The 18,177-nt window shown below is 41.8% G+C and overlaps 1 protein-coding gene across 1 annotated transcript in view; it reads left to right on the forward strand.

Moving 5' to 3' along the window:
- The first annotated feature begins 1,025 nt into the window (after window positions 1–1,025).
- The window catches only part of Prkaa2 (protein kinase AMP-activated catalytic subunit alpha 2), a 64,290-nt gene continuing 47,138 nt past the window's right edge, over window positions 1,026–18,177 (forward strand). The window contains exon 1 of the mRNA XM_052715964.1: window positions 1,026–1,189. Coding sequence (XP_052571924.1) covers window positions 1,096–1,189 — 94 coding nt within the window. The 5' untranslated portion in view covers window positions 1,026–1,095. The remainder of the gene's footprint in view (window positions 1,190–18,177) is intronic.

Below are 18,177 nucleotides of genomic sequence, written 5' to 3' on the forward strand. Positions count from 1 at the left end.
TCCTGGGTTCTATAAGAAAGCAGTCTGAGCAAGCCAGTAAGCAGCACCCCTCCATGGCCTTTGCGTCAGTTCCTGCTTCTAGGATCCTGCCATGTTTGAGTTCCTGTCCTGACCTCCTTTGATGATGAACAGTGCTGTGGAAGTGTAAGCCGAATAAACCCTTTCCTCATGGTCATAGTTCCCCGCCCCCCCCATAGAAAAACCTAACTAAGAGGGTGGAAAAGATTTATTGTAGATAAAAATGGGCAATACGGGCAAAAGCAGAGACAGAGACATCTGGGGGGAGGGGGAGGTGGGGGAGGTCCAGACTGAACAAGGTCATACTGAGCAGGGCCATGTGAAGAGAGGGGGAGGGGAGAAAGCAAGAGAGGAGCCTGGACCAGTGTAGCCAAAATGGCTGAGCTATATAGGGGCCAAAGGAGCTGGGGGAAGGGGCAGCCCAGCGTCTGGGCTGCAGAGTTCAGGGTAGGGGCCGGGGTATGCCAGCCAGGAGGACCCTGTAAGGTGGGGATGGAGGAATGCTGGGACAACCTGGCGGCCAGTATCACCTCCCGTTCATCCACAGGCACCCCAGTTAGCCGTTTGTCCCTGGTTTGAGACCGAACAATAACATGACCAGGAACTACTACAACATAGGAGTGAGTTATAAAAGAATGGGGTCGCCATCTGAAGAGGGTACGGACGAGATCGTCCCCAGACAAATAAGCCTTGATCGGTGCAGCATCCTAGGGGGTAGTAGGGGGAGGGCCGTCCACCCCAGCGTCCACCTCTGCCTGCCCCCCGGGCAAGTCTCCCTGTTGACAGCCCCTCGCCCCCACTTCTCTCGCTTCTCCTTCCGTCTCTGTCGCGCTCAGCTTCATCCCTGCCAGCTTCTCTCCCGTGGGCTTTGCCGGGGGCGCCTCGGATCTGAGCCCCAGGCCCACGTCCACACGCGCCCGGCTCCGCCAGCCCCACCGCGCCCCGCGCCCCCGGCGTCCCCGTCCCGCCCCCCGGGCCCGCTGCACTGTGGGTAGGCGGCGGCGGCGGCGGCGGTGGTGGTGGCGGCGGCGGCGGCTGCGCTGAGGGCCCGCGGCCGAGGGAGGCCGTGTGCCGACCATGGCTGAGAAGCAGAAGCACGACGGGAGGGTGAAGATCGGACACTACGTGCTGGGGGACACCCTGGGCGTCGGCACCTTCGGCAAAGTGAAGAGTGAGTGCAGGGACGCGGGCTGAAGGGGGGGGGGGGGGGCGGGCGGCAGGTGGAGCGCCGGCGGGCGAGCCGGGGGCCCCGGCCCCTCGCGCGGCAGCCGGGGCGTGGGTCTAGGGGACCACCCGCGTTATGGGCCGTGCCTCGGCGGTCCCTGCGAGCCCCCTGTCCCCTCTCTACCCCCTCAGCGCCCTTGTCTGCAGAACTGGGCGGCTGGCCCAGTCCGAAGGGCCCCGGAGCGTGGTTGGGGATGGGGGAGTCACCGCGCCGTGGGATCGGGAGCGGGTCTCCCCACTCGTGCCAGGTGCCCTGCGTGGAGCGTCCTCTGCGGTCTCAGTTAAACCTTAACGTGGCGCGGTCAGGGTGTGGCCTTCACCTTAAAGGTGAGAGGACGCCAGCCCCAGGGCTTCAGCGGCACGCCCAAGGTCACAGAGAATTGGCGGATTCAGGGTCCGGAGTCTAAGATGTCCTCCAATTTTGGCCTTGCTGAGAGGCCCCTGCCTTCCCCCGGATTCTGCCCTGTACCAGGCCTTTGATGGTGGAGTTGACTGGGGGGGCATGGCTACAGCCAGGAGGTGGTGGTGGGGTTGTCCCTCTGCTGGGTGTGTGAAACGCTGAAATGCAGTCGGTTGGGCAGCACTTTGGGACCCCCCCCCCCCCCCCCCCCCATCTCTCAGGTTGATTGGTGTTTGTAAAATGTTTGAGGAAGGCTTCTGGGATTAGGAAAACGTTCCTTGGTGATGGAATTTAGGGCCGAAGAGGTCAGAATTGCTTAGGCATGTGTGTTCTTGAAGTTTTTGTTTTTTTGGTTTTTTGGTTTTTTTTGGTGAAGGGATTGCAGTTGCGGTTTAGAAAAAAACAAAACAGGCAGCTTTGGAAATTTCACACTGTACTTACTAGTTAAGTATTAAACTTTGCTTTGCTTTCTTATTAGTTACTAAGAGTCACGTGAGGTTTCATTACCTGTCTTCTGAACAGCTCTTGTTAAAAATACTTGGTTGCAAGTTGAGAAAAGTGAAACATTAGCTTTTTTGTTGTTGAATAAATGTTGGGTAAGCAGTCTAGAAACGTTATGCTGAGGTTTATTGAAGACTTGAGGTTCAAAGTAGAAGGGAGAGACTCATCGTTTCTGCAAGGATTAACTCCTGTTCTCTTGGTATATCTAATACCCATTTGTACAAGAGAAAACACTTACCGGGCGCTCTTAGCACCTGGGAGGCACTGTTCCAGGCAACAGAGTTCTAGGAAAGAACAAAACCCGAGCTTTCCTGGGGCTCACTTTCTACCAGGACAACCAGAGTACATGTGTGAAGTCTATGCTCCCTACTGTTGAGAAATGAGAATACCGGGAAGGAAGCGCAGTTTTGTGAGGTTGGCAGATTATAATGAAGCAGTCACACGTGGCCTCGCCAGGTGGGTATTTTTGTAAAGACCTAAACTGTTCGTAAAATCCTTTGAAGTCTTGCTGTGAAGTTGAGAGGAAAAAAGTGTCGGGATCTTGGAAGAAAAGTGGATATGGATAGTCAGGAGATGGTCCAGAGATTAATGAATGACGTTGACAACATCTTTGCTGAGAACTGCTTTGTTATGACATTACACAGTCCAGCAAACCTCTGCTTTGCCATTTAGGGTAAGTTATATAACTTAGCCCTATATCCTTTCGAGTTCTGTTGCATGCTTTTGTTTGCTCAGCCCATTGTCAAACGATAATTTAAATCTATTTAGGTTATATTCTCTCTGCTTCTAAGCACCAGCTTCCTAAAATATAAACGTAACAGAAGGAACCTTTGATTTATGAGAAAAATCCTTTTCCTGGCAAACCCTGGTGGAATGAGCAACTGGTTAGAGTTTTTCTGACATTATTTGATCATCCCTAAAGAGACACAGTGGTGCATAGTTACTTTTAATTGTCAGATTCATGCAAGGTAGAATATTCTAGGAAAGGAATCTTGAATCTTTTTTTTTTTTTTTTTTCCGAGACAGGGTTTCTCTGTGTAGCTTTGGTGCCTGCCCTGGAACTCACTCTGTAGACCAGGCTGGCCTCTAACTCACACTTATCCTCCTGGCTCTGCCTCCCGAGTGCTGGGATTAAAGGCGTGAGCCACCGTTACCGTCTAGGAAAGGAACCTTAATGATCACTTAGATCAGGTTAGCTTGTCAGCATGTCCATGGGGAATTGTCTTGGTTGTATTAATTGAAGGGAGAAGACCCACCCATTCTGGGCAGCACCGTTCCCTGAGTTTGCGTCCTGGACTGTAGAAGTGTAAAGAGAGGACTGAGCATGAGCAAGCATGCATGCATTCTCTCTCTGCTCTTGTCTGTGGATGTTCCTTCCTTGACTTCCCTGGAATGAATGGAGCCTGGGATGTTGAGTTAAAATGTCCCCTTTCTCCACTTTCCGCTTTTAGTCAGGGTGTTTTATGACAGAAATTAAACTGGTCATGTGGGTTGTAATCAGTGCAGCTACAGTTCAGTTAATTCAAGGAACTGGTGAAACAAAGCACGTGCATTTAAAAACTACATTTTTACTTAGGATTTGACAAGTTCATACTTACATACGATGCGCCTGAATCAAATCCACCCCACACTCTCTCCCCTCAGACTCCTTTCATCCACCACCACCACTTCTCCATTCCCATTTTATGTCCTCCTTCTTAACCCATGGAATCCACATAGTGCTGCCAGTGTGTGCCCGACCACTGGAACATGGGCAGACTACCAGGGGTCACATCTGAAGAAAACCAGCCTCCAACCCCCACCTCACAAGCAGCTGTCAACTGCCAGTAGCTTCTCAGCTAGGAGTGGGTCTTTGTGAGCATCTCCCCTATCCAAGGCGCATGTGTATATACATATACACACACATATATACATTATATATATAATGTATATGTATATATGTATATATAGTTATTGAGGTATGTTTTACATATTATAAAAGTCACTGATTGTAAGTGTACAATTCAACAGTTTTTGGTAATTTTACCAAGTACAACAACCATCATTGTAGCTTAGCTGTGGAACTTCTATTTTGCCCATTTACATTTATCCCAGTCCCACCCAGAACCCTGGATACCACTAATCTATGCCTAATATGTATAAAAAAAAGTCTTTCTGGAAACTTAGAATTGGAATCATTGAGTATGGAGTCTCTTATATCTAGTTTTTGAGCAGTGTTTTCGAGGTTCATACCTAGCATAACATGTCACTGACTCATTCCTTTCTATTGAGTGATCTTCCTTTGCATGTGTATCCCCGCCCCTATACATTCACTAGCTGCTGGTCATTGTCTTAAGTTAAAGGCTATTACAATAGTGCCGCCATGAATATTCATGTGCAGATCTGTGTGTTGTTTCCCTGAGAAAATACTTTAGGGAAGGAAGATAAAGTTCAGCCAGGTTTAAGAGGTTTCAGTCTATGTTTGCTTGATTTCATTTGTCCTGGGTAATGAGGCAAGAACACCATGGCAGGAAGAAAATGAAGCAAGGAAGCTTACCTCATGAAAGATTGGCCCACCTCCTACCTTCTACTACCCACCCAATAAGGCCCTCATGATATGAACAGAGCAGGAATTAGTCTGTTGTTGAAGGCTGAACCTCGTGGACCATTCGCCTTCAATAGTGCCACCAACTAGAGACTTTTGGGGAACAATTCATATCCAAACCTTAACAATGGGGATACATATCTTTTTTCTTTTTATCTTGGATAGGTACTTAGAATTGCTGGTTCCTATCATAGTTTTATTTTTAACTTTTTGAGAAACTGACAAACTGTTTTCCAAAATGGTTGTACGATTTTATATCCCCACCGGCCTTTTCTCCATTTCCTTATCAACGCCTGTTATTGTTTTTCTGACTTGTTACAGTTATTCCATTGGGTGAGCTCATTGAGGTTTTAACTTTGCATCTTACTAGTGACTAATGGTATTGACCATCTTTTCATTTATTCTTCTATCATCCACATATTTTCTTAAGTGAAATATACATATTACTTGTTCTGTTTTTTAGTGTTTTTTTTTTTTTGTTTTTGGAGACAAGGTCTCACTATGCAGGTATGGCTGTCCTGGAACTTGCTATGCAGACCAGGCTGGCCTCAAACACCCAGAACTCCTAGCGATCTGCCTGCCTCTGCCTCCTGAGTACTGGGATTAAAGGTGTGCACCCCTCGCCCCATACCTAGCTATTTGCTCTACTTTTGGTTGGGGTGTACTATACATGGCTTGAATAGGGTTTGTCCTGTATAATAACTGATATTGGAATTTGATTCCAACACTGCATTGAAAGGTGGTGGGCCCCTTATGAGGTAATCAGGTCTTTAAGAGGAATCAAGTGCCTTCTTTGGTAGGTTAAGGAATGGTGGGATAGAGTGTGGTTATAAATCAACTTTGCCCTTTGTGGTTTGTGGCTTTCCCATGCACTTGCTTGTCCTGCTTTTCTGCTATGAGATCACGTACCGTGAAGTTGTTCCCAGAAGCTGAGTAGATGCTGGCACCATGCTCGTAGACTTCCCAACCTCTGTCACCACTAGCCAAAATAAACTGCCTCGCTTACTAAATTACCTTCTCTCAAATATGCTGTGTACCAGTAGAAGACAGGCTAAGACAAGTTGCTCATCAACTTTTAAGCTGAGTTAAAAGGATTTTTTAAAAACAATAATCTTTGCTACAAGTCTCTTGCTGAATATGTATTGCAAATAAAATTCTCCTCTGTGCTTTGTAGCACTCTCTCCTCCCTCCCCCTCCTTCCTTGTCTTTCATTTGATATAGGAACTTATGTATCTCAGACTGGCATCAAACTCCATATGTTGCCAAGCCTGGCTTAGTGTTTCTGATCCTCCTGTCTCTGCTTCCCAAACGACAGGATTAATGGCATGCACCAGCATGCCCCATTTCTGAGGTTCTCAGGCATGCTAGGCAAGCACTCTATCAACTACTTCCCAAATGACAGGATTAACAGCATGCACCAGCATGCCCCATTTCTGAGGGTCTCAGGCATGCTAGGCAAGCGCTCTATCAACTGAGCTACATCTTCGGCCTGAGTTTTCCTTTTCTTAGTTGTTTCTTTTGAAATATAAAAATTATGAAGTTTTGAGTTCAAATTTGTTATTTAAAAAAAAAAAAAAGATCATATCTCTTTGCGTTCAAGACCAGCCTGGTCTACATAGTGAGTTCCAGGAAAAAAAGCGGGGGGGAGTGTCAAATATTTGATACCATAGTTGAAAAAAATCTTTGCCTAGGAGGTCTGGAAGATTTGTGGCTTATTATATTTTCTTAGGAATATTTGATCTAGCTTTTACATGTAACTCTGTCCTACATTTTGAGTTCATTCCTAAGTATGGGATGAGATGAGGCTGAAGGTTGACCTGTACCATGTGGTTATCCACTTGTCTCAGCATGTTTTGTTGAAAGCTCATACAGTTTTAATTGTTCCTAGATTTAGATTTTATAAAATTAAGTTCTACTATAAAACCTTAGTAGTGGATTGTTTAATTTTAGGTGGCAATAAAGATGTGGAATAGTGGAATGAGGAGCATTTTATGTACTTTCCTCTTAACTGTTATGCTATTTAAATTTAATTTCAATTGTTGATATATAAATTTATTGATCAAAGTTAAGCTTAATAAGCAAAAATATAAATAGTATAGCTTTCATATAATAGTAGCACAGCTTCAAATTACTTTTAAAAGCATATAAAGTCTTGTTTGCTAATGAGTAATTAAAAACTTATTTAAAGTGAATTAAATTGAATTTTCTCCTTCATTGGGCTATAGTATTGCCGTTTCTAGACAGTATCCTGGAAACAGATTATATGGGTTGACAAAGTTGAAAAAGTAGTATGTTTTTAATCTCTTAAAAATTTCCTCTAAATTGCTGGTTTAAAGCTACACCCATTCTGGGTAGGAGAGAACTACTGTTTGGAGCTCTTGTAGTTGGAACTGCTCTGTTCTTCCCTATCTAAAGCTGGTAGAACTAGAACAGATCTTTTGCATATGATTTACAAAGTAGTTGAAGGAGATTAATATTTATAATGCCAGTTATTCATTTAAAAAGAGGCCCTTGCTTTCAAGGTGAAGACCGCTAGGTGTGGCTTATAAGAGAACTGTTCTTTGTATTTGTGCACCAGTAGATGCCTGGCAGTTACATCAGTCTTTCTAGTCAGCAAAGTGTCACCAAGAACATTAGTGTTTCTGCTTTTCAAGTAGTTGTCCATGAGACCTGGCTTTTGAGAAATTAAGGAAATATTTCACTAGTTCCCTATTTATTTTTGAGATAAAAAAATTTCAAAATGTAAATAACAAGTTCTGAATGGTCACTTGGAAGATTGCAAGTTATACCTATGTTTTTCTTGAAAGTTTTTATTTCTGCCAGTCCAAAGGCCCTCAAGAGTTCAATCTCTGTCCTTGTTATCTTTCTGTTCTAAAAGAACATATACAACTTATAAGGACCTTAACAAAATGGTTGTTAAGCTGGTTTGGAAAAGAACTTGATTTGGAATTGCTTATATTTAATTGCTGACCTTGGTTTAATAGAAGTCGAATTACTTGAGAATAGAGTGGAAATGTAAACCTGTCAGATGTAAGAAAAGAGAACACAGCTAGTTATGATAGTGCATAGGCCTCCATCCCAGCACTCAGGCTAAGATGGGAGGATCATGGGTGCCAGTCCAGCTGTGGCTACACAGTCAGTGCCTGCCTTTAAGATAAAGTGTAGCTTGAGTTTTCTCCAATCCTGCCTGGCCCACGGTCAGGAGAAATCTCTCTCACCCGCCAGTCCCACAGCTACTTAGACCCAACCAAGTAAACACACAGAGACTTATATTGCTTACAAACTGTATGGCTGCAGCAGGCTTATTGTTATCTAGTTCTTATATCTTAAATTAACCAATATCTATTAGTCTATAAGTTGCCACATGGCTCGTGGCTTACCGGTACCTTACATCTTGCTTTTCATGGCAGCGGCTGGCAGTGTCTCTCTGCCTCAGCCTTCCCCTTCTCAGAATTCTCCTCTCTCCTTGTCCCGCCTATACTTCCTGCCTGGCTACTGGCCAATCAGCATTTTATTTATACAGAGCGATATCCACAGCAATATAGTAGAAAGCAAAAAATAAAACAGCAAAGGAGAATACATTTGTAATTTTCAGTGATGAAAGTCACAATCTTAAGTTTTTTAAAACTGTATTCTAATTACTATGCTATGTACACTGAGTTTATTGTTCTCCAGAGTAGTCTTCCTTACAAGTGGTAGATACATGCTGGACATCAGTGTACAGATGTTGTCTACAGAGACATGGCACTTGCACACCCTCCAGTGTACAGACGTTGGAGTGATGTGACCTAGTGCGGAACTTGGCCTGTCAAAAGTCAGGTGTGGCATGTGCTGAACTCATATGTTGCTTACACAGTTGTGAGAAGTACATAGAAATATGTAGTTCAAAAGGTCCTCTCATACACAATTAACTAAACTCTGAGCATTACCTGTGATCTGGTTCTGTGAGAGGAATTTATGAATTAATATGTTCAGAAATTCCTAATTGTATAGATACTGCTCACTTTTCACCCTTGTGCACTCACTACTCCAAAGGCAGGAATGAAGGCATATTGTGTACCTCTCATGTAGATAGCTGTGTTTCAAATTCCCAGAAGAGATCAGACCTCAGTTCCATGGGCTGTGTCATGTTCTCGTGATGACACAGCACTGCTTTTCCTCATTTTTGTTGCTCACATTGCTTCTATAAAAATAGGCCAAAATGTTCACGAATTTTGTGGTTCATGCCAGCTTTGGTAATGCTCTGTAATAGTAATGCCATCGTAGACATCTTGAGAGTCCTGTGGCTCCTTAATGATAGGGAAAATATTTTTGCAGAAAAATTAGTTAATTTTTGAAGTCAAGTAGGTGATTTAATTTGATCTCGCAGAGAGATCTAATCTCAAATTCTTTATGAGGTAATTGGTAAGTTGGTATCAATGTTGAATGTTCTGTAACAATGAGAGCAAATCTTAGCATATTTAGATCCAAATATGAGAGAAAGTTTGTAAATCAGGTTTTTACTGTTCTATTTAAGCAATGTTTACTTTGATAGGTGGTAAACCACCTTATTTTTAGCACGGTGCTAGTGAGGAAGGGATTTCAGGCAGTCTTATCTCTGCTAATAATAGGAGCTTTCTTCCTCTCTTCAAGGGAGCCGTCTCCTTGTTTAAGCTAAGACTGGTTTGATGACGCTCGCCTCTGATGGATTTTTGTTTGTTTCTTTTGGTGGTGCTTTTGCTTTTGAAGTATTACAAATTCTTCAATGAATCGTTCTTAGATTTTTAAAAACAGCCTTTTGTGTAATTAAAAACACTAACAAGATTTGCATCTCTTATTCCAAGTGTTAATGTACTTAGTTATTAAAATACTTTGTTCTTTGCATTTTTGTTATTTTATATATTATTCAAACCCAGCTGGGCGGTGGTGGTGCACGTCTTTAATCCCAGCACTTGGGAGGCAGAGCCAGGTGGGTCTCTGTGAGTTCAAGGCCAGCCTGGTTTACAAAGTGAGTTCCAGGAAAGGCACAAAACTACACAGAGAAACCCTGTCTCAAAAAACAAAAAACAAAAAAAAAAATTCTAAAACCCAGTGAGCAGTGTGTTTTCATTCAGTACTGCTGTTTTTTTTCTAAATTGTAAATTAGCTATAAACCAATTAAATATGGTTGCTGTAGTGGAAAGTAGTGAAATTAAATGTATAGAATATACCCCAATTCTTTTTTTCTAAATTCTTACTTTATTTGTACAATTCTATTAGTATGCATTATTTTTGTTTTCCCTTTTTTGAGTTGGTACTGTGTGGGATTCCAGAACTAATTTCAGTTCTCCCGATGTAATTAATGCAATAATGCTACCTGTATATAGTATATATTTGCTGTGCTTAAATTATATTGAATTTCAAGCACAAATAATATTATTATTAATGTGACTACAGACACTACTTCAAACAGCTGACTTACTAATTTAAGTGAGATGAGAATGTTAACAGAATTTGCTTAATGACTTTTTGTTTCCTATTTAATGTCTTAAGTTACTGTGATATGATGAACCCAGCTTATTTCAGATTCATACCAGGTCCTCTTTATAGTCTGTTTCAGTGCTCTGTGAATTGTTAGATAATCTCACAGCTATATTGCATACTATCAGTTGATTTCAGCAAGAAAATTGACTTTTGTTTTGCATTGTGATTAAGATGAAATGTGCTATGGATGATTTATTGCTGCTGAATAACTGTTCTCAAGGAAGTTAGGTATGATCACAAAGGGGATGCTCTGTCTACACTTGAATTGTCTTAAAGATTTATTTTTATGTTAATTATGTGTATGTGTCTGTGTCTGGGTGTGTTAGTACAGGTGCCTGCAGAAGCCAAACGTGTTGGCCCCTCCTTGCAGCTGGACTTACAGGCAGTTGTGACCTGCCCAACACAGGTGCTGGGAATTGAACTCAGGTCCTCTGGAAGACCAGTAGATGCTCTTAACCACAGAGCCATCTCTCCAGCCCATACAGTTGAGGTTTTATAAATGATTTTGACATGGACTCAGATCCAGTCACAGTTGCTGTTTAGTATGGCAAAAACCTAGATGCAGTAACTAGTAGACAAACCATAGAATCAGAATTTAGCTGAATAGAACGTTTGGGTTGCTATTTAAAAACCAGAAAAGTGAAATTCAATAGGGACAAGTGTCAAATCAGCTCTTAGGTTAAAACCCAAACCAAAACACAGGTGGCGCATAAAGAATGGAACCATTGATAGTAGTTCCAAAGACTAGAGTTTTAGGTGACCACAAGCTTAAGAACTACTTATTATGAACGATTAAATGATAAAATTGTTGCCAGGTGGAAAATAGATGTGCAGAGACAATATTAGTTGGTGGTTGTAGAAGTAGTTTTGTTTTATTATACTTTAAGTCAAATTTGGAATAATAGGTTCAATTCTTGGTGTTACAGCTTGGAAAAAATATAGCCAATTGTGATTCATTCTGACAGTAAGTTTTATCTTTAGGAGAACTCCACAAGTGTGCTATATGACCTCTTATAGAGGAAATGTGATGTTTTTCACACTGTAAGAAAACAGGTGTGACTGTGCTTTAAGCAGCTAAAGTACCATCATCTGGAAAAAAGTCGCCATAACTGGTGATGCCTTAGAGACTGATGCAAGGAAGTGCATTACTGCCAGAATTAGGTTTGTTTCCGGGCACCCATACCATGCATCAGTGAGATTTCTGTTACTGACCCATTTACTCAGGTGTAGATGGTTGTCCAGCAGGACTATTACTGCAGACTACCTAGCTTACATGGAAGGTAGGCATAGCTACCCTATGATGATGTTCTTGTCAACTTTATCATTCTGTTATTGCGCATATGTTTCCCCTAGTGTTATTGACGTCCATCTGGCTATAACTTGTATGAAACAACTTTCTAGTTAAGATCAACTAGAAAAACTGGAGGAGAAACCCCAAATAACTCCACAACCATCTGCTTGAAGGCAGCCAAAACTATTTTAAGGAAACTTTCTGAGAAGAAAAATCCACTGGGGTGAGCCTGATGTTTTGAGCGGTTTGCTAATTTGTGAGGATGATAAATGTGAAACATCCAGCAAAGAGCGATAGCCCAAAGAGAGAAGAACCAAGCAGTCTGAGTTCTGAGGAGAACATAAAGTCAAGGTTTTCAGAGCCAGTCCTTGGTAAGCACGGGAGTTTATGGTTGCAATACTTGGAAGATTAAAAATTCTGTTTATGGTCAGCTTAATCCCAGACTAAGAATGTCTACTTCCTGTCTTCTCAAAGGAAAAGAAAATCAAGTGGGGTCTCTACAGATGTTCATATACAACATTCAGCATTCTAGGAGAGGTCTGTTGTGGGGGACTGTGGGACTTGCTCTGTTCTACCCCCACCTTTAGAAAATTTCTTAGGTGGAGGAGAGAGGGATGAAATATCAGCTAGAAAGAGAGACCGAGCTGATGAGAAGAAAGACAGAAACACAGGATAACTTCAGGAGGGCCTGGGTCAATATCCACCAGCCTCATCCTTTGTTGAAAAGGGCTTTTTATAATATGCCAAGGGGAGAGGTAAAAGACCTCCCCTTTGCAAGATCAAAGCACACCATACAGCCAAGTGTAGACCCTTCCAAACACCTGGTAACCATGCCCGTGGTCAAATCATCTCCTTATGCACCCCTGCTGGGTAAATCAAGCTCAGATTCTCTGACCCTGAGTAATTTCTCACTAGAAAGCCTCTGTGGGCTTCCAAAGTCTGTGATAACAGGAAAAGATATGAAAGTAATTCAGATTTTAAAGTTATCAGACATGAACTTTAACTTACTCATGTGTTTAAGATCCAATTTTTTTTCAGTAGTAGACAAAGGAAGTTTGTAGAACTGAAAAATGAAGTCATTAAAACAGAACTTTTAGAAGACTGAAAAGATCAGTGTAGTGAATGGTAGATCAAAAGAAAATATCCAGATTGGACCAGAGAGAGACAAATTATGGAAAGAATGCATAAGGCACAAATTGGAACACAGTGAAAGTCCATAATATTATTGGAACCACTACAGAAAAAGTCAGTTGTAGGGTATGTGTGAATAGAAAGTTGACCTTAGCTTTTCCTTTTCTTAAGTGATATTTTAAAAATATTTTAATGATATGTATGTATAGGGGTTTGTGGCATATGTATGCAGTATCCACAGAGGCTAGAAGCGTATGTCAGATTCCCTGGACCTGGAGTTACAGGCAATTGTGAACCATGCAATGTGAGTGCTAGAAACTGGATCCAGGTTCTTGGCAAGAGCAGTACATGGTCTTGCTGCTGAGGCATTTCTTCATTTCTGTGGTTTTCCTTCTTTAAATTTTTTGAATGTATACTAAGATAAGTATGATTATTCAGTTTGTCTATCAAACATTTAAAGTTATCATTTTTATTATTATTATTATTATTATTATTATTATTATTATTATTATTATTATTTGTGTGTGTGTGTGAAGTGTGTGCAAGTGCCTATGTGCCATGGTGGGAGTCTGGAGGTCACAGGACAACTCTTGAGAGTCAGTTGTACCTTGCTACCTTACGAGATGTGGGGAATTTTGAATTCAGGCCATTAGGCCTGTGTACAAGAGTCTATATCCTTGAGCCATCTTGTCAGCCCCTAAACATCATTTTTATGAAAATGACCTGTAATTGGTTAGTTGACTTTGGGCTGGAGGGACTGTGGAAGAAGTATAAGGTCATTGTTTTTACCAGCACAATCATAAGGAAACAGAAACGTACTTCAGCTTCCATTTAAGGTGTCTGCTCATAGTGCATCCACATGGCTCCCACTTGAGTCTTTTTACTAGAGTTGATAGGATCCACTCATTGAGTCTCACAACCTAGTGTGCCCTGTGTGAAGCCTGGGCTAGGAAGTAACAGTTCTATGTCTTAGGACATGTGTGATCAGTTCTGTGTCTTAAGGATGTGTGTGATCTTAACAGTTCTGTGTCTTAGGACATGTGTGATCAGTTCTGTCTTAAGGATGTGTGTGATCACACAGTATTGACATTCTGTGTCATCTGTGTCCTAAATCCATCTTTGAAAACTAAACTGAAATAAAGTTAGAACCTTTCCTTTTCTTGTCAATACTACTTTGGATTCAAGACCAGTGATTGTCCCAGTGTGGGCATTGCACAGTCCTGAGGGGAAAGAGAAAGATGGCAGGAGTGACTTTTGAAGATAAGAGGTGAAAGAAATCAACTCCCAACTTCTGCCATTTGAAGGGAGGAAAAGAAAGCTTAAAAATAAAGCAGCACACTTTTTTTCATCTGTTTTTGAGAGACAAATTAAATTTGTTACCAGCATAACCACACTAAAGGGGAAACACCAAAGTGAATTATCCAGTAAACAAAGTAATTCCAAATGAAAGCAAGAAGGCTGTCTTAGTTGAGGTTCTATTACTGTGAACAGACATTATGACCATGGCAACTTTTATAAGGAAACATTTCATTGGGGCTGGCTTACAGTTGAAAGGTTCAGTCCATTATCATCATGGTAGGAAGCAGGGCAGCGTACAGGCAGACTTGGTGCTGGAGAAGTAGCTAAGAGTTCTACAGCCTGAATGGTAGGTAGCAGGAAGAGAGAGCAGCTGGGCCTGGCTTGTGCATCTGAAACCCCAAAGTCAACCCCTAGGGACACAACTAGCCCAAAAGGACATACTTCCCAATACTGCCACTCCCTGTGAGCCTATTGGGGCCATTTTCATTCAAACCATCAAAAAACCCAAATGAAATGAAAGACTCTGGAATGGGCTGATAGAGCAGTAACTAAATAGATAACTATTTAGATATAAATAATAAAACTCCATCCTCTAAGATTTAAAATATATGTCAGAATTAAATACAAGGCAAAATGTGAGAGTAGACCAACCCTGAATTATCTGAGAAAAGTAAAACTCCAAATTTGTGTAGACATTAGTGAGTCAAGGATGCATATTACAATCTCAGGGGTAATTATTAAAATGAAACCTAAGGGCTCTTACGGTGAAAACTAGTTTTGTGTTCATTATTTTGTAGAGAATTATGTAAATCATCCCAAAACTCGTTATAAGAGATTTTATTGAACTTGAAATTATATTTATTCACTGCATCAAAAGAAAATCCAGCCGGGCGTTGGTGGCGCACGCCTTTAATCCCAGCACTCAGGAGGCAGAGGCAGGTGGATCTTTGTGAGTTCGAGGCCAGCCTGGGCTACCGAGTGAGTTCTAGGAAAGGCACAAAGCCACACAGAGAAACCCTGTCTCGAAAAACCAAAAAGAAAAAAAAAAGAAAAAGAAAATCCAGTTTGCAGTTAGAGGTGATTAATGGAACTGGAAAAGAAAAGGGAAATAAAGCTGTAGAGTGAGCTGCAGGAGGAAACAGTCTCAGGACTGGAGCTGGAAAAACATGAGAAGGTATGATTAGTAATGGTGGTCATGCTCCTGGCAGGGTCTGTGGGTCCTCTGGAGTGAGGACAGGCAGAAAATTTTAGATCCTTTATCCATGACTTGAATGTATCTTCTAGCATTTCAAAATAATCTCTTCTTATACTGATGAATGGACTTTTTATGATTATGTCTTCCTTTAGGTGATTAAACATTAAGCTAATTTCCTTATGGAATCTCAGATTGACTTAAGTTTTAAAGAAATATTTTAAAGTTACAGTCTAAAGTCAGCATAAAGATTTAAAAAATAAAGCAGAAACCAGGTGTGGTAGCACACACTTCTAATCCCAGCACGCAGGAGGCAAAGGTAGGTAGATCTCTTGTGAGTTGGAGACCAGCCTGGTCTACCTAGTGAGTTCCAGGACATCCAGGGCCACATAGTAAGACACTGTCTTAACTATCCCCCCGCCCCCAAAATTAGAAATCAACATGCCTTGAGGTTAAAGAAGCTAAGTATAACATTTTTGTAAAACAAAACAAAAACAATAACAAAAACTTCCTCAGGCCTTTCCTGATTGATTTAAAATAGCCTATGTTTTTTTCTCTGCCTCTTGCCTGTCTTTATGTGCTTTATTTTCTTAATTTATTAACATTGAACCAACATTATTTTGTATGCTTGCTTATTTATATTCTTCACCAGAATGCAAATTCCACTTATTTTCAGCATTCAAGGCAATTCTTTACATACTTCAGTCAAACAATATTTACTGACTAAAAGAATGGAAAATAAATGCACATATCTACATGGTAAAAACAACCAAGTGAGAAAGCTCTTTTGGGATATGTGAACTCATCTTTTCAGTACTGAATATATGTGATATGTGTTATTATGGGACTATCAGAGTAGTGTTAGCCAGGTTTTATTTCCCCAATTTCAACATGTGTGTCTGATTCACAATAAAAGGCACAACTCTATTCTTGCCTTGGTCTTTGATGGGACAGTGTTTTTTTTTTTTGATTACTCTCATCCAGTGTCCTTCCTTCCATCATGGCTTCATTACATCATGCTGCAATAAGGTGATAAGATGCAAGTGTGATAAGCATGCAGATGGGACAAGGACCCTTGATATGTGACAAGAGACACTGGTGACCCAGAGGGAAATGAGGCTGAGTTTTGTGTTTAGGCTTTGGACACATCATCCTGTGTTGGCAAACCTTTTCAAGTTGATGGGACTTAAAATCGTTGTGGAAACAGTTCTCTGGGATTTTTTAAATTGGGTGGAGGTGGAATGACCCACACTAAATGCAGGCAGTGCTATTCCATGGGTTGTGGGTTCCTTTTAGATGGAAAGGGAAAGAAGTTGCTGAGTTCAAGTATTCATCTCTGTGTGAATAAAATGTGACGAGCTGCTATAAGCCCCCCCTGTTATGACTTCCCGTTACGATAAACTATAAGCCAAAATAAGCCCATTCTTCCTTAAATTGCTTTTGTTGGGAATTTGGTCATAATAATGAGGGAAGTTACCTAATACATGTAATTGGTAACCAGAATCGGGTGGTTTTTAGACCTTTGAAACTGGTTTGCTGAAGGACTATGGATAGTTTGCGTTGGTGGGCCACAACAGCCTTGAAGTGCTGTAAGCAGAACTTAATGGAACATTCTGTTGGGATCTTGGAAGACAAGAATGTTGAGAGACATGTGGACAAAGGAGCCTAGCTCATGAGATGTCAGAGGTGAACAAGGACTATCTGGAGCTGGCTTAGGGACCATTCATACAGTATTCTGGCAAAAGATTCTGGCTGTATTCTACCTATTCCCTGAGAACCTGAGACAAACTGAATGTAATGGACCAATTTATTTGACAGGGGAAGTTTCAAGATGGAATAGCGTTCACACTGTGTTATGGTTTCTGCTCATTGGTATATTCCAAGTCTGTAGTGAGAAAGAACAAAAAGTTGAGCAGAAAGATAAGAAAATGGAAGTTTGAGAAGGAAATGTATGTGAATTAACTAAGTGTCAGGTTTCAGACAAGGAGAGTGTTGATGATAAAATAAAACATCTGACTGGGCGGTGATGGTGCACGCCTTTAATCCCAGCACTCAGGAGGCAGAGGCAGATGAATCTCTGAATTCTGAGTTCAAGGCCAGCCTGGTCTACAGAGCAAGTTCCAAGACAGCTAGGGTTACACAGAGAAACTCTGTCTTGAAAAAACAAAGACAAACAAAGAAAAAACCCCAACAAACAACAGAACAACACCAAAACAAAAACATCTGAAATTGCTAATGAGATTAGTGCCATGAAAGAGAAATCTGGCATTTCCCCAGAGTCAGCATACAGTGGCCGGTACAACTATGGTCCAGGAGGTCAGGCTCTAGGCCAAGCTGCTGCAGATCTTGGCAGCATTGTCCACATGATACTGGCTTAACAGGACTAAAAGATGCAAGACTGAGGAGGTTATGAAGTCTGTACCACAGTTCCAGAGAGCCACTAAGGCCAGGCAATGTGTGCCAGGGTCGGAGTTCCTGTTAGGAGGTCCTGAAAGGTCACTGTGTGAGGCTGTGGAGGTGAGACCAAGGTTGTAGTGAAGACCCCAGTATGTTGGCCATGCTAGGACTGTGGAATTTCTGCTGAAGAAAACCGTAGGCATGAAGTAGAACTGTTAGCTCAAAAGAGGGGCTATATGTACTTAAGGAGCAGAGCTGAGGGATGGGCCATCCAAGCCCCTTGGAGCCCAAATGATTCTACCAGGATCCCCAAAAGCCAGAGTGGAGCTGTAGGATTAGGTGTTTTCCCTGACACATTTTCTGTCTTGCTTCGGTCAAGTCCTTTCTTGCAGTGCCCCAGAGCTCCCTTTTGGAATGCGAATGCTTATTCTGTGCCCTCGTGTATTGTAGGAATGTACCTTATTTTGAGTTTATAGTGGCTCCCAATTAGGATGTTACCTGGAGTCTTAACAGAAGTTTGGACTTTGGAATTTTAAACAGTGTGGCAATTGGTAAAGATTATAGGGTCTTGTGAAATTGGATTGGATACATTTTGTGTTATCAGATGTCTGCGAGTCTATGAGGACAAGAGGTGGAAA

The sequence above is a fragment of the Peromyscus californicus genome, unplaced genomic scaffold, assembly GCF_007827085.1.
Source record: "Peromyscus californicus insignis strain IS unplaced genomic scaffold, ASM782708v3 Scaffold_5__1_contigs__length_169319896, whole genome shotgun sequence".
In the NCBI taxonomy this organism is placed as follows: Eukaryota; Metazoa; Chordata; class Mammalia; order Rodentia; family Cricetidae; genus Peromyscus; species Peromyscus californicus.